Below are 16,611 nucleotides of genomic sequence, written 5' to 3' on the forward strand. Positions count from 1 at the left end.
AGTTTACAACCAGCTGCAAACTACTGGGGAATGAATGAGAAACTGCCGGCGCTTGCTTCAGAGACAAGCGCTGATGTCACTGATGCTGCGCTCCCTCACAGTCTGAACTCAGATGAACTCTTGAGCGTGGGAAAATGCCAGCTGATTTTCCGATGCTCAAGAATTCAGTGCGGGTCAGGCTGTGAGGGAGCGCAGCATCAGTGACATCACCTCTATTCACTGAAACTGTTCTCACAGCCAGCATGAACTGCTGTGACTTCAGGACCGTGGGAAATTGCCAGGGATGGAAATCAATAGGTTCAGTTCATCATTAATGTTTCACCAGTAAAATGTCTGCTAATAACACATGATTCAGATATGGACGGTGTAACACATGATTCAGATATGGACGGCGTAACACATGATTCAGATATGGATGGTCTGTGTCATTGTATGTTGAATCTGTACAATATCCAGCCTGTAGTTACCATGTAAGATTTTACAAACATTTGTGAAAGTAATGCTTGTATTAAAGAGCTCGGAGAATTGGAGTGTGGTTCTGTAATAGGATGCCATCATTGCAACAAGTCAGTTCATGAAATATCTTCCCTTCCTAAATATTTCATGATCAGCTGTGAGTGACAATGTTGAAAAGTGAAGGAATCAATGCAATTTGGCTACAAAGTGGACACCATGTATGTGATAGAGCAATGTTGCCGAGTGCTGATGTGCATAGCGCTCTGTGACTCAATAGATACAAAGTCCAAACCTCGTTTGACATTAAAGTGTTTGTCTAAAACTAGGACAACCCCTTCTCCATCTGAATGTTTGCTTTTAAAATAAAAACACTTTTACTCACCTTCCATGTCGGCGCTATTCCAGCGGTGTCAGCACTCACGTTCCCAGGGCTCGCGTGAGGTTATGAACATGAGCCCTGGGCCCAATCAGCCCCGGTGTCCCTCTCCCTACCTTCAGATTTATACGCAATGAAGAGCAAGTGAGCAGCCAGTAGAGAAAGGGTTATCCTAGTAGTGGACAACCCCTTTAACTTCAGCACAAAAACAGAAGTTTCATGGTATGGTTAAGTAGCTGCAAGTAGCTTTACATCACCAAGCACAATAGCAAACTTCTGATGGAGTTAAGTAAAATACGCCGATACTGGACTTTGGAGCAGTCAAAACATATTCTGTGGACTGACAAATCATGGTTCTCTATCTGGCAGTCTGATGGATGTCTCTGGGTTTGGCGACTGTACTGGTTGGCCTAAGCCCTTAAATTCCAATGAATGGAGAGCTCACTGCTTCATCATACCAAGACATTTTGAACAATAGTTTGACTTCAATTTTGTGGGAACAGTTTATTTTCTGTTACAGCATAACTGTGCCACAGTACATAAAGCAAAACCAATAAAGGCATGCATGGGTGAGTTTTGTATGAAAGCCCTAACACCCTTGGGTTGAACTAGACCTGGCATTATGAGCCCAGTCTTCTCACCCAACACCTGTGTTTGACCTCCAAAGTGCGCTTCTGTGTCTCATTTATTTATTTATTTTACTCACTGATAAAGTGTTATTAATTCTGCAGCACTTTACTGACAGCATCGTACCCATTGGGGCTCACAATCTAGATTCCCTATCAGCATGTTTTCGGAGTGTGGGAGGAAACTGCAGAACCCAGAGAACCATGGCTGTCTGACCGACGGTAATGATTTCGAAGTAGTTTTTGCCGCGCTGTCATGCAGATGACAGCATGGCAAACACTGGATGTTTGGGCCCCCATTCAAGTGAATGGAGTCCGGGTTTGAGTCCGTGTACTGTTCTGGTACCCAAGCCCAAACTTTTTTAACTGTTCAGTCAAACCCACCGGACCCGAACATCTATGGGTCTGCCCATCTCTAGTTACAATATAAACTTTAAGCCTTAAGAATATGTGTAATATTTCATGCGTTGTGCTACCTTCAAATGATGAATGTCTCTTTTGTCTCCACTGTTAGAACCTACTGCCATCATCCATTTAAGAAAGTAGTCTATAAGCAATACACTGATAGCACTTTCAAAGAGGAGGTTAAAAACCCCAGAGAACTTGGACTAATCGGACCGGTGATCCGGGCTCAGGTCAGGGACACGATTGTGGTATGTATTGGCATCTTTGTAATTTATGTTGATAAACTGAATGTCTGAAGAGTTTGAGAACATGTTTTTTCCTTCAGGAATCTTGGTTATTTCATGAAGTTGATGGCACCAATAGAATTAATACGGTAGTTTACTTTTCCTCTACTCAGATGACAAGTGCTAACCCATACCTAGACCGGACGGACACAGTTACAGTAGAAAGTCTGAATCTGTTAGAAAAAGCAGTCCTGTACAAAGAATAAGTGCCATATTTCATATATGCCTAATATGTGATCAGAGGAGGCCTGACCTCCATGTTCACAAGAGTCTAGTATTGAAGCTTAATACTAGTGAATGCACATGAGTGTGGCTGTGCTAAAAATCTGCTTTTACAGATCCTTTGTCTATTTTTTATGTGCTCTGATGATTGGTGGTTACTAGTGATGAGCGAATATACTCATTACTCGAGATTTCACAAGCACGCTTGGGTGTCCTCCGAGTATTTTTTAGTGCTCGGAGATTTCGTTTTTCTTGCCACAGCTTAAATACATGTGGGGATTCCCTAGCAGCCAGGCAACCCCCACATGTACCTATGCTGGCTAACCAATGTAAATCATTCAGCTGAGACAATAAAAACTAAATCTCCGAGCACTAAAAAATACTCGGAGGACACCAGAGCGTGCTCGGGAAATCTCGAGTAACGAGTATATTCGCTCATCACTAGTGGTTACAGCTGGTATGGTGAGGTCCCCATACACATTAGACTTCTCTTGTAGCGACTTATCTCCTGGGAGCACCAAAGAATTGACAGTTGGACTTCCAACGTGCTGACCCTCCTCTCTGCATCGTTGTTCCAGGGAGAATTTGACAGCTTCCATATAACTTACTGATGGACTATCCCACCAATATTGGCAGGATTGGCCGACTCAGACTAATGTGTATGGGGACCTTCTTAGGAGTGATGTTCATAAGGGATTTTTGTAATATGTTGTTATGTGTATTTCCAGGTTGTCTTTAAAAACATGGCGAGCCAACCCCACAACATATACCCACATGGTGTGTCATTACAACGATTCTTTAATGGTTATGTTCCAGAACCAAAAGGTAAGAGTGTCCTACACATAGGAGTCAATGAAGAAACAGTTAATAAATTTGCAGTAATTTGCATGCTTTTGTACTAGGTCATGAGACAGAGAATAGCACAGTGATGCCCGGGGAAACCGCTTCTTATTTCTGGACTATACTGGAAACTGATGAACCTACAAAAAATGACCCGCTGTGTTTAACGAGAATTTATCATAGTACTGTTAACATTGTGAAGGATTTGGCCTCTGGACTTCTTGGTACTCTTCTTATTTGCAAGTCGATGGCATTAAATACTAGAGGACTACAGGTAAACTTGTCTTGGAGCAAACTTAATGCAATAGCTTAGGTTCTTATGTCCAACACTTTATAAAGTACCGGTAATACTTTACAATGGAAAATCCTTCAAGTATCACCCTCATGTTAGGGAAGTCACTGGGTCATATATAGTAGCATGACAACTAGAAAAGTCTTATGGCTGCGAATTCTCATAAACATGAAAGTAAAAATGGTACAAATCACACTGAGAAAGAATTGGTGATATTCAAACCAAAAAAAATAAAGATTAAAAGGAACCTGTCATATGATTCATGCCTCCCAAACCACTGCAGCGTTTGGAGCGTTTGAAGATCTGGCAAACCATACCCAAAGAGTAGATATAGTTTGAAGATCTAATCGAAGACTGGACTAGTCCAGCGCTGCCTCGGATGGTTGTGCCCTGCACTGCTCTAGTTGATTGACAGGTCTCTTTCCTGGAATCTAGTACCCATAACCTATGATATTATATTATACAAGAGTCATCCAGGCCTCCTTGTAGTTCTGTAGTGAATGAACCATTACAGCATCATGTGGCAGAGACTTCCATAGTCTCACTGCTGTCACAGTAAGAAATCTGCATTTGAGATTTTGCTTAAACCTTCTTTCCTCTAGACATAGAAGATGCCCCCCATTGTCAATGTCACAGGTCTAGGTGTAAAAATATCAATAGAAAGATCTCTGTACTGCTTAAAGCCCCCGTCACACAAAGCGAGATCGCTAGCGAGATCGCTGCTGAGTCACAAGTTTTGTGACGCAACAGCGACCTCAGTAGCGATCTCGCTATGTGTGACACGTAGCAGCGACCAGGCCCCTGCTGTGAGATCGCTGGTCGTGTCGGAATGGCCTGGACCTTTTTTTGATCGTTGAGGTCCCGCTGGGTAGCACACATCGCTGTGTTTGACACCTCACCAACGACCTCGTTGACAGGACGTCCCTCATTGAGGTCTGAATCGTCATGAAATAGCTGCCGTGTGACATCGTTGTACAGGTCGCTACAGGTCGCCGCATCGCTGCTGCGTCGTTGGGGAGATCTCACTGTTTGACATCTCACCAGCGACCACATAGCGACGCAGCAACGATCCCTGACAGGTCGTATCGTTGTCGGGATCGCTTTAGCATCGCTAAGTGTGACGGGGCCTTTAGTCTATCTCATTATTTTATTTGCCTTGTTAGCAGGTGCCTGACACTGGTCACTAAAGTTGAGTTTACACCGTAGTTTCATTTTCAGTGATATTTTTACCCAGTGTTTTTCCATTTAGTACATTATAGAACCAGAAACACATGGGCTACTTGCACATTGAACAAGTCTGTAGGAACCTGTTCAAACACCACCAAGAAACTTGAAGACACAAAAGAGCACAGTGAGGTCAAAAATACTCTGTTGTAAAAAAAAATCACAGTAATAAGCAAGTGCTAGTCAAAAGATGGAAAAAAGAGGGTAGTTAGTTGATACTTTTTTTGCCAAAAAATGTATACTAAGCTGCTCCACCAATCGTCAAGGTATACCCATATAGAGCAGTCCTAACTAATGTATATAATCCCTATCTGATGTACCGTATATACTCGAGTATAAGCCAACCCGAGTATAAGCCGACCACCCTAATTTTGCCACAAAAAACTGGGAAAACCTATTGACTCGAGTATAAGCCTAGGGTGGAAATGCAGCAGCTACCGGTGAATTTCAAAAATAAAAATAGATCATTATTTCCCCATAGCTGTGCCATATAGTGCTCTGCGCCGTTCATATCTCCCCATAGCTGTGCCCCATATAGTGCTCTGCACTGTTCATATTCCCCCTTGGCTGTGCCATATAGTGCTCTGCAGCGTTCATATCTCCCCATAGCTGTGCCCCATACAGTGCTCTGCAGCGTTCATATCTCCCCATAGCTGTGCCCCATACAGTGCTCTGCAGCGTTCATATCTCTCCATAGCAGTGCTCTGCAGCGTTCATATCTCCCCATAGCTGTGCCCCATACAGTGCTCTGCAGCGTTCATATCTCCCCATAGCTGTGCCCCATATAGTGCTCTGCAGCGTTCATATCTCCCCATAGCTGTGCCCCATACAGTGCTCTGCAGCGTTCATATCTCCCCATAGCTGTGCCCCATATAGTGCTCTGCAGCGTTCATATCTCCCCATAGCTGTGCCCCATATAGTGCTCTGCAGCGTTCATATATCCCCATAGATGCTCCACATAAATCTGTGCCATGGCCGCTGCTGCTGCAATCAGGGGTGGATTAAGGGTAGCCAGGGCCCTGGGCTGTTCAGACACTGCGGGCCCCCCCCCCCGGTCATGTGACGGGGGTCATGTGACGGGGTCATGATATACCCGAACCAGATTATTCCAGAAAAATGGACGGGCCCTACTCTACTGTAACCTATTAAATATTTGTTAGAATCTGCAATACAATTTAGGTATATTTTGACCAATAATATCACATGCAAGGAACAAATACCACCGCGCCATGACCAGACCACAAATTACAACCACAGTGATCGAATAATATCACATACAAGGAACAAATACCACCGCACCATGTCAAGACCACATATTACCACCACTTGGTGACCAAATATCACATACAAGGGACAAATACCACAACACCATTTCCAGACCACATATTACCACCACATAGTGACTGAATACTACAATACTGATCAGTAAAAAACAACAACACAATAATATCACCATAAGTGCCAGTATTCACAGGAGATCTGTACTTAGTATGCAGTGTCTGTGTAGAGGTAATACAGAGATCACTGGTGGTATTATACACAGGAGCTCTATATAGTATACAGTGTATAGTGTCAGTGTATAGGTAACACTGACTCACCAGTGACGTCTCTAGGTGAAGTCCTTCATCTTTCAGCCAGCACAGACCGCCATCATTTCTTCCAGCCAGGACTCGTTTCTGCAGGAAATAACACAGTTATCTCGAGCTCCGCTTGCAGAACACATTACTTAATTTTTCACAACTTCTACATTACACCACATGAAGAAAAAAAGGCGATATAGTGTCACTCTGCACAGTAACAGGACCGACCCCCATTTAAAACAGTATACTCAAAAAATAAAATAAATACATCACTGCAGTAATAATATCCCTTAATTAGCCCCTATGGTAATAATATTCCACATCCTGGCCCCGTGTGTCTCATTCCTGGCTCCAGCCATATGTTCTCGCATCCTGCCCTCATGAGTATCCATTCTACCCCATATGATCTCCACATCCTGCCCCATATGTCTCCATCGTATCCATCCTGCCCCATGATCCAATCCTGCCCCATGTCTTTAATTCTGCCCCGTGTCTCCAATCATGCCCCGTGTCTACATTCTGCCCATGCCTCCAGTCCTGCCCCCATTGTGTCCAGCAATCTGCCCCAGTATGTCCAGCATATTGCCCCAGTGTCCAGCAATCTGCCCCAGTGTCTCCAGCATATTGCCCCCAGTGTGTCCAGCATTGCCCCAGACAGTGTGTCCAGCAATCTGCCCCAGTGTGTCCAGCAATCTGCCCCAGTGTGTCCAGCATATTACCCCCAGTGTGTCCAGCATATTGCCCCCAGACAGTGTGTCCAGCAATCTGCCCCAGTGCGTCCAGCATTGCCCCAGACAGTGTGTCCAGAATATTACCACCAGTGTGTCCAGCAATCTGCCCCAGTATGTCCAGCATTTCCCCCAGTATGTCCAGCATTTCCCCCAGTGTCTCCAGCATTGCCCCAGTGTTCTCCAGCAATCTGCCCCAGTGTCATCCAGCAATCTGCCCCAGTGTCCTCCAGCATTGCCCCAGTGTCTCCAGCAATCTGCCTCAGTGTCCTCCAGCAATCTGCCCCAGTGTCCTCCAGCATTGCCCCAGTGTCCTCCAGCAATCTGCCCCAGTGTCCTCCAGCAATCTGCCCCAGTGTCCTCCAGCAATCTGCCCCAGTGTCCTCCAGCATTGCCCCAGTGTCCTCCAGCCATCTGCCCCAGTGTCCTCCAGCCATCTGCCCCAGTGTCCTCCAGCCATCTGCCCCAGTGTCCTCCAGCCATCTGCCCCAGTGTCCTCCAGCCATCTGCCTCAGTGTCCTCCAGCCATCTGCCCCAGTGTCCTCCAGCAATCTGCCCCAGTGTCCTCCAGCATTGCCCGTGTCCTCCAGCAATCTGCCCCAGTGTCTTCCAGCATTGCCCCAGTGTCCTCCAGCAATCTGCCCCAGTGTCCTCCAGCATTGCCCCAGTGTCCTCCAGCAATCTGCCCCAGTGTCCTCCAGCAATCTGCCCCAGTGTCCTCCAGCATTGCCCCAGTGTCCTCCAGCAATCTGCCCCAGTGTCCTCCAGCAATCTGCCCCAGTGTCCTCCAGCATTACCCGTGTCCTCCAGCAATCTGCCCCAGTGTCCTCCAGCATTGCCCCAGTGTCCTCCAGCAATCTGCCCCAGTGTCCTCCAGCATTGCCCCAGTGTCCTCCAGCAATCTGCCCCAGTGTCCTCCAGCAATCTGCCCCAGTGTCCTCCAGCAATCTGCCCCAGTGTCCTCCAGCAATCTGCCCCAGTGTCCTCCAGCATTGCCCGTGTCCTCCAGCATTGCCCCAGTGTCCTCCAGCAATCTGCCCCAGTGTCCTCCAGCATTGCCCCAGTGTCCTCCAGCATTGCCCCATTGTCCTCCAGCAATCTGCCCCAGTGTCCTCCAGCATTGCCCCAGTGTCCTCCAGCAATCTCCCCAGTGTCCTCCAGCAATCTGCCCCAGTGTCCTCCAGCATTGCCCCAGTGTCCTTCAGCAATCTGCCCCAGTGTCTTCCAGCAATCTGCCCCAGTGTCCTCCAGCAATCTGCCCCAGTGTCCTCCAGCATTGCCCGTGTCCTCCAGCATTGCCCCAGTGTCCTCCAGCAATCTGCCCCAGTGTCCTCCAGCATTGCCCCAGTGTCCTCCAGCATTGCCCCATTGTCCTCCAGCAATCTGCCCCAGTGTCCTCCAGCATTGCCCCAGTGTCCTCCAGCAATCTCCCCAGTGTCCTCCAGCAATCTGCCCCAGTGTCCTCCAGCATTGCCCCAGTGTCCTTCAGCAATCTGCCCCAGTGTCCTCCAGCAATCTGCCCCAGTGTCCTCCAGCATTGCCCGTGTCCTCCAGCATTGCCCCAGTGTCCTCCAGCAATCTGCCCCAGTATCCTCCAGCATTGCCCCAGTGTCCTCCAGCAATCTGCCCCAGTGTCCTCCAGCATTGCCCCAGTGTCCTCCAGCAATCTGCCCCAGTGTCCTCCAGCATTGCCCCAGTGTCCTCCAGCATTGCCCCAGTGTCCTCCAGCAATCTGCCCCAGTGTCCTCCAGCAATCTGCCCCAGTGTCCTCCAGCATTGCCCCAGTGTCCTCCAGCAATCTGCCCCAGTGTCCTCCAGCAATCTGCCCCAGTGTCCTCCAGCAATCTGCCCGTGTCCTCCAGCATTGCCCCAGTGTCCTCCAGCAATCTGCCCCAGTGTCCTCCAGCAATCTGCCCCAGTGTCCTCCAGCATTGCCCCAGTGTCCTCCAGCAATCTGCCCCAGTGTCCTCCAGCAATCTGCCCCAGTGTCCTCCAGCATTGCCCGTGTCCTCCAGCATTGCCCCAGTGTCCTTCAGCAATCTGCCCCAGTGTCTTCCAGCAATCTGCCCCAGTGTCCTCCAGCAATCTGCCCCAGTGTCCTCCAGCATTGCCCGTGTCCTCCAGCATTGCCCCAGTGTCCTCCAGCAATCTGCCCCAGTGTCCTCCAGCATTGCCCCAGTGTCCTCCAGCATTGCCCCATTGTCCTCCAGCAATCTGCCCCAGTGTCCTCCAGCATTGCCCCAGTGTCCTCCAGCAATCTCCCCAGTGTCCTCCAGCAATCTGCCCCAGTGTCCTCCAGCATTGCCCCAGTGTCCTTCAGCAATCTGCCCCAGTGTCCTCCAGCAATCTGCCCCAGTGTCCTCCAGCATTGCCCGTGTCCTCCAGCATTGCCCCAGTGTCCTCCAGCAATCTGCCCCAGTATCCTCCAGCATTGCCCCAGTGTCCTCCAGCAATCTGCCCCAGTGTCCTCCAGCATTGCCCCAGTGTCCTCCAGCAATCTGCCCCAGTGTCCTCCAGCATTGCCCCAGTGTCCTCCAGCATTGCCCCAGTGTCCTTCAGCAATCTGCCCCAGTGTCCTCCAGCAATCTGCCCCAGTGTCCTCCAGCATTGCCCCAGTGTCCTCCAGCAATCTGCCCCAGTGTCCTCCAGCAATCTGCCCCAGTGTCCTCCAGCAATCTGCCCGTGTCCTCCAGCATTGCCCCAGTGTCCTCCAGCAATCTGCCCCAGTGTCCTCCAGCAATCTGCCCCAGTGTCCTCCAGCATTGCCCCAGTGTCCTCCAGCAATCTGCCCCAGTGTCCTCCAGCAATCTGCCCCAGTGTCCTCCAGCATTGCCCGTGTCCTCCAGCATTGCCCCAGTGTCCTCCAGCAATCTGCCCCAGTGTCCTCCAGCATTGCCCCAGTGTCCTCCAGCATTGCCCCAGTGTCCTCCAGCATTGCCCCAGTGTCCTCCAGCAATCTGCCCCAGTGTCCTCCAGCAATCTGCCCCAGTGTCCTCCAGCAATCTGCCCCAGTGTCCTCCAGCAATCTGCCCCAGTGTCCTCCAGCAATCTGCCCCAGTGTCCTCCAGCAATCTGCCCCAGTGTCCTCCAGCATTGCCCTAGGCTCAGTGTGTGTCCACCGTTATAAAAAAAAAACAAAACAAAGTCTCCTCACCTGTCCTCGCTCCAGCGACGAGCTCCCTCCAACAGAGCACACTCGCCGGCAACTGACAATGACGTCAGACGCCGGCGACGTGTGCACCTGCGGCCGACATCAGCCGCCAGCCTCCAATTGGCTGGCGGCTGTTGTTAACTATTGACGTGCGGGTGCGTGCCCGCACATCAATATGAAACTGCCGCAGCACCGGAAGGGGCCCGGTGAGCAGATGAGAAGGGGCCCGATGCGGGCCCCCTCTCTCTGCCCACCGGTTACGGCAGGGGCACATAAATGCCGGCGGCGGCCGCCGCCGGCAGCGGCATTCACAGATGATCATCAGAGGGTCAATCTGTGCGGTAGCCCAGGGCCCCCCCAGACCACTGGGCCCTGGGCTACCGCCCATATTGACCCTCTGATAATCCACCCCTGGCTGCAATAAAAAAAAAAAGCCATACTCCCCTCTCTTGCTTGCAGCTCCCAGCGTCCGGTCCTGGCGTCTCATCCCGGCGTCTCTGCACTGATTGATCAGGCAGCTGGAACGCGGACAGGTGAATATGACATACTTACCTAGTCCCAGCGATCCTCGCGCTCCCCGCCTGTCACAGCTGTCTTCGGTGCCGCAGCTTCTTTCTCTATCAGCGGTCACCGTTACCGCTGATGAGAGAAATGAATAGGCGGCTCCACCCCTATGGGAGGTGGAGCCGCCTATTCATTTCTCTAATGAGCGGTCCCACGTGACCGCTGAAGAGGGGAAGAAGCTGCAGCACAGAAGACCGTGGGACGGCAGGGACAGCACGAGGATCGCTGGGACTAGGTAAGTATGCCTCAGCGCCCACACCCGCCGACCCCACCGCTACCGTGACTCGAGTATAAGCCGAGAGGGGCACTTTCAGCCCAAAAATTTGGGCTGAAAATCTCGGCTTATACTCGAGTATATACGGTATTTAAAAACCTGATCATCTGTATAGTACCTGTATAAGCAGGGTTCAGAGAGGGAATATCCATGTGGACATGCTGGATGGAACAGCTTTGATGCAAATGACCCATAAGGAGTGGTGGACTCCCTAGTCTTGTAGAAACAAGAGAACAATTCTAGAACCAGAAACACATGGGCTACTTGCACATTGAACAAGTCTGTAGGAACCTGTTCACACGCCACCAAGAAACTTGAAGACACAAAAGAGCACAGTGAAGTCAAAAATACTCTGTTGTAAAAAAAAATCACAGTAATAAGCAAGTGCTAATCAAAAGATGGAAAAAACAGGGTATTTAGTTGATACTTTTTTTGCAAAAAAATGTATACTAAGCTGCTCTACCAATCGTCATGGTATACCCATATAGAGCAGTCCTAACTAATGTATATAATCCCTCTCTGATGTATTTAAAAACCTGATCATCTGTATAGTACCTGTATAAGCAGGGTTCAGAGAGGGAATATTATTAAATATTTCATTTTTTCTGGCCCAGTGCAAAAACTTACATTTATCTGTATTAAACTTCAATTACGATTTCTCAGTCCAAGCCTCCAGCTTACATAAATACTTCTTTACTGATTACCCTGCTGAGTTTAGTATAATCGGCAAATATTATAATTCTACAAAGTCATTAATAGTAAAATTGTAAGTTCCAATACATTGAATTGCTGATCTTGCAGTGGTTCAGCCTGTCATAGCTCAACTCTAGTGATGGGCATAAGTACTCTTTAGGGTGCTCGGGTAAGCACCAAATATCGCGCGTGTTCGAGTGACATGTTCAAGTCCACGTGGCCACATATATATAATATGCAGGGATTGACGGTGTTTGTCAGGAAATCCCCACATGTTTTATGGCTGTCTAACAGCCGTGAAACATGCGGATGTAGGGACACAAACATGCTACATGAGCACCCGCGATACTCGGTGCATCGGTTTGCTCCCTGGGCAAACTTGTGTAACGAGCCTTTGCGCTCATCACTACACAGCTCCTGTAATGGTGCAGAAGAGTTAGTCTCCAATTCATCATTGCTTTTGCACCTGTTTCTTGCCTAGTTTCTAGGGTTGATTGAATAGCTTCACAGCATCACACAGGCTCTCCATGCATGTGATGTGATTGTCACACAGCTGCGACACATGCAGCTGCGGTGCCACACAGGTGATAATCGGGAGCGCTCCAGGTATCCAGGTTACCGATGCAGCTATTCGGAAAGCGCTACAGCTATTCGGATAAGCACTTATCCGAAGCTATTCTATCAACCCTACTAGTTTCGTGTGTACCGTTCATTGTTCTATTTAAGTCTATCTTATATGTGCTTGCCTGTTTTTTTCTGTTTTCTGCTATGTTGACGGAGTTTTAGCAATTCTAGATGTTTTCACCTGATTCATCAACTTTTACTTTTTAAAAACTTTAAAAATTTGGCACAACTTCACTCTAGTTCCCCCTGATGTATTTTGGAGTACATCCAAATTTTGATGCATTTTTTGGTGATTTTTTGGCACCAAAAAGTTGGAAAAGCAAGTTTAAGCAGAAAAAAAGCCCATTTTTGACTTTGCACCAAATTCATGGATTGTGTGCACCATTTTGATGAATTTGGTGCCAAATACAGAAACTATCACCACAAGACAAAAAGAGAAAGTAACTTAAAGGGAACCTGACAGCAGGATTGTGCAGAGGAACCGACACACAGTGTCAGGTCGGCGTCGTTATACTGACTAAAATTATACCTTGGTTGATGAAATCCATCTTGTGGTTGTTTAAATTTTATTTTCAGTTTTGAGTTAATGATATGCTTGTGCTCCGGGGCGGCCTGTGGGGGGTCTTCATGTGGTGCTATGGTTAGGTATTCACCAGTATGGCTTCTGATAGGTCACTGATCCCTCACTGACCTGCCCCCTAGATTGCATAATGAATATTATACATATATATTGAAATAATTGCATATTTACTGTGCATATAATTAATATGTTTGTGATTTATCCTGATATTAACCCTCCGTCAAGAACTATGCATTCACTAACGAGTTCAGGTGCGATGCGCCTGTCAGGCGCAGGCTAGAAAAATGCCTATATTATCTAATTTTTTCAATTTCAGTGCTCAAAAAGTGATCAGTGAACTTCATAGGGATGTAATAAAAGAAAGTACACATATTCAGGTTCAAAAGAAAACCATTTACTTACCATAAAAGTAAAAACTCTAAAAGTACATCCATTTCACATAGCCATTTCACAGGCCATAGTTTTTCCTGTATCAGATCACTATAAATATAACAAAATAAAAATGACAATTTTCAGAGCAAACTCTGGGACCAGCCCAGACTTCAGAATTCATAGAAATGATTTGCTCTTTTCCTAGGAAAAAGCCGATGAAGAACAAGTTGCAATGTTTACTGTATTTGATGAGAATAAAAGTTGGTACTACGAGCAAAACAAACCAAAAGCCTGCAACAAAGTGCTCAGCAAAGACTCGAAGAGCCTGTACAACTCCTACGTCATTCAAAGTAAGACATCTCTCCTTTTCTTGCCTGTAACACATGCAATCAAATTAAAAAGTGAAACAGTTGTCAGTATCTCTGATCACTAATGATCAAAACTGACAGGAAATATTCTCTAAGGCCCCCTTCACACTATCCGTGTGGTTTTCTGTTGCCCATCCGTGTGTACGTGTGTACTATCCGTGTGCCATTTGTGTGAATGTAACAGAGGCCAGAGGGGTCACCGTCACATAAATACTTTGTCCCTTCTGTTGTGTGTTGGATGGCTCACTTACTTGCACATTCGTGCCCTCTTCAGTCTGTTGGGGGTGTCTTTTCCCAGGTATCATGCAAAGACAGACAGTCCAAATCCAGTTTTAACCCCTTAAGCCCCGAGGGTGGTTTGCACATTACTGACCGGGCCAATTTTTACAATTCTGACCACTGTCCCTTTATGAGGTTATAACTCTGGAACGCTTCAACGGATCTTGGCGATTCTGACATTGTTTTCTCGTGACATATTGTACTTCATTTTAGTGGTAACATTTATTCGATATAACTTGCGTTTATTTGTGAAAAAAACGGAAATTTGGCAAAAATTTAGAAAATTTTGCAATTTTCCAACTTTAAATTTTTATGCCCTTAAATCACAGAGATATGTCACGCAAAATACTTAATAAGTAACATTTCCCACATGTCTACTTTACATCAGCACAATTTTGGAACCAAAATTTTTTTTTGTTAGGGAGTTATAAGGGTTAAAAGTTGACCAGCAATTTCTCATTTTTACAGCACCATTTTTTTTTAGGGACCACATCTCATTTGAAGTCATTTTGAGGGGTCTATATGATAGAAAATACCCAAGTGTGACACCATTCTAAAAACTGCACCCCTCAAGGTGCTCAAAACCACATTCAAGAAGTTTATTAACCCTTCAGGGGTTTCACAGGAATTTTTGGAATGTTTAAATAAAAATGAATAAACTTTTTTTCACACAAAATTTATTTCCGCTCCAATTTGTTTTATTTTACCAAGGGTAACAGGATAAAATGGATGCCAAACGTTGTTGTACAATCTGTACTGAGTACTCTGATACCCCATATGTGGGGGTAAACCACTGTTTGGGCGCATGGCAGAGCTCGGAAGGAAAGGAGCGCCATTTGACTTTTCAATGCAAAATTGACAGGAATTGAGATGGGACGCCATGTTGCGTTTGGAGAGCCCCTCATGTGCCTAAACATTGAAACCCCCCACAAGTGACACCATTTTGGAAAGTAGACACCCTAAAAAACTTATCTAGATGTGTGATGACCACTTTGACCCACCAATTGCTTCACAGAAGTTTATAATGCAGAGCCGTAAAAATAAAAAATCATATTTTTTCACAAAAATGATCTTTTCACCACCAATTTTTTATTTTCCCAAGAGTAAGAGAAGAAATTGGACGTCAAAAATTGTTGTCCAATTTGTCCTGAGTACGCTGATACCCCATATATGGGTGTAAACCATTGTTTAGGCGTATGGCAGAGCTCGGAAGGGAAGGAGCGCCATTTTACTTTTCAATGCAAAATTGACTGGAATTGAGATGGGATGCCATGTTGCGTTTGGAGAGCCCCTGATGTGCCTAAACATTGAAATCCCCACAAGTGACACCATTTTGGAAAGTAGACCCCTTAAGGAACTTATCTAGAGGTGTGGTGAGCACTTTGACCCAACAAGTGCTTCACAGAAGTTTATAATGCAGAGCCGTAAAAATAAAAAATCATATTTTTTCACAAAAATGATCTTTTCGCCACCAATTTTTTATTTTCCAAAGGGTAAGAGAAGAAATTAGACCACAAAAGTTGTTGTGCAATTTGTCCTGAGTGCGACGATACCCCATATGTGGGGGTAAACCACTGTTTGGGCGCATGACAGAGCTCGGAAGGAAAGGAGCGCCATTTGACTTTTCAATGCAAAATTGACTGGAATTGAGATGGGACGCCATGTTGCGTTTGGAGAGCCCCTGATGTGCCTAAACATTGGAACCCCTCACAAGTGACACCATTTTGAAAAGTAGACCCCTTAAGGAACTTATCTAGATGTGTGGTGAGCACTTTGACCCAACAAGTGCTTCACAGAAGTTTATAATGCAGAGCCGTAAAAATAAAAAATCTTATTTTTTCACAAAAATGATCTTTTCGCCCCCAATTTTTAATTTTCCCAAGGGTAAGAGAAGAAATTAGACCACAAAAGTTGTTGTGCAATTTGTCCTGAGTGCGACGATACCCCATATGTGGGGGTAAACCACTTTTTGGGCGCATAGCAGAGCTCGGAAGGGAAGGAGCACCATTTGACTTTTCAATGCAAAATTGACTGGAATTAAGATGGGACGCCATGTTGGTTTGGAGAGCCCCTGATGTGCCTAAACATTAAAACCCCCCACAAGTGACACCATTTTGGAAACTAGACCCCCTAAGGAACTTATCTAGATGTGTTTTGAGAGCTTTGAACCTCCAAGTGTTTCACTACAGTTTATAACGCAGAGCCATTAAAATAATTTATTTTTTTCTCGCAAAAATTATTTTTTAGCCACCAGTTTTGTATTTTCACAAGGGTAACAGAATAAATTGGACCCCAAAAGTTGTTGTCCAATTTGTCCTGAGTAGGCTGATACCCAATATGTGGGGGGGAACCACTGTTTGGGCGCATGGCAGAGCTCGGAAGGGAAGGAGCGCCATTTGGAATGCAGACTTAGATGGATTGGTCTGCAGGCGTCACGTTGCATTTGCAGAGCCCCTGATGTACCCAAACAGTACAAACCCCCCACAAGTGACCCCATATTAGAAACTTGACCTCCCACGGAACTTATCTAGATGTGTTGTGAAAACTTTGAACCCCCACGTGTTTCACTACAGTTTACAACGCAGAGCCGTGAAAATAAAAAATCCTTTTTTTTCCCCACAAAAATGATTTTTAGCCCCCCAAATTTTTATTTTCCCAAGGATAACAAGAGAA

General features: G+C 46.5%; 1 protein-coding gene across 1 annotated transcript in view; it reads left to right on the forward strand.

The window, feature by feature from the left end:
• F5 (coagulation factor V) overlaps positions 1-16,611 on the forward strand; it is a 128,926-nt gene that overhangs the window by 46,658 nt on the left and 65,657 nt on the right. The window contains exons 8-11 of the mRNA XM_069761677.1: positions 1,973-2,111; positions 3,098-3,194; positions 3,272-3,483; positions 13,497-13,641. Coding sequence (XP_069617778.1) covers positions 1,973-2,111; positions 3,098-3,194; positions 3,272-3,483; positions 13,497-13,641 — 593 coding nt within the window. The remainder of the gene's footprint in view (positions 1-1,972; positions 2,112-3,097; positions 3,195-3,271; positions 3,484-13,496; positions 13,642-16,611) is intronic.

The sequence above is a fragment of the Ranitomeya imitator genome, chromosome 3 (genome assembly GCF_032444005.1).
Source record: "Ranitomeya imitator isolate aRanImi1 chromosome 3, aRanImi1.pri, whole genome shotgun sequence".
Taxonomy (NCBI): domain Eukaryota; kingdom Metazoa; phylum Chordata; class Amphibia; order Anura; family Dendrobatidae; genus Ranitomeya; species Ranitomeya imitator.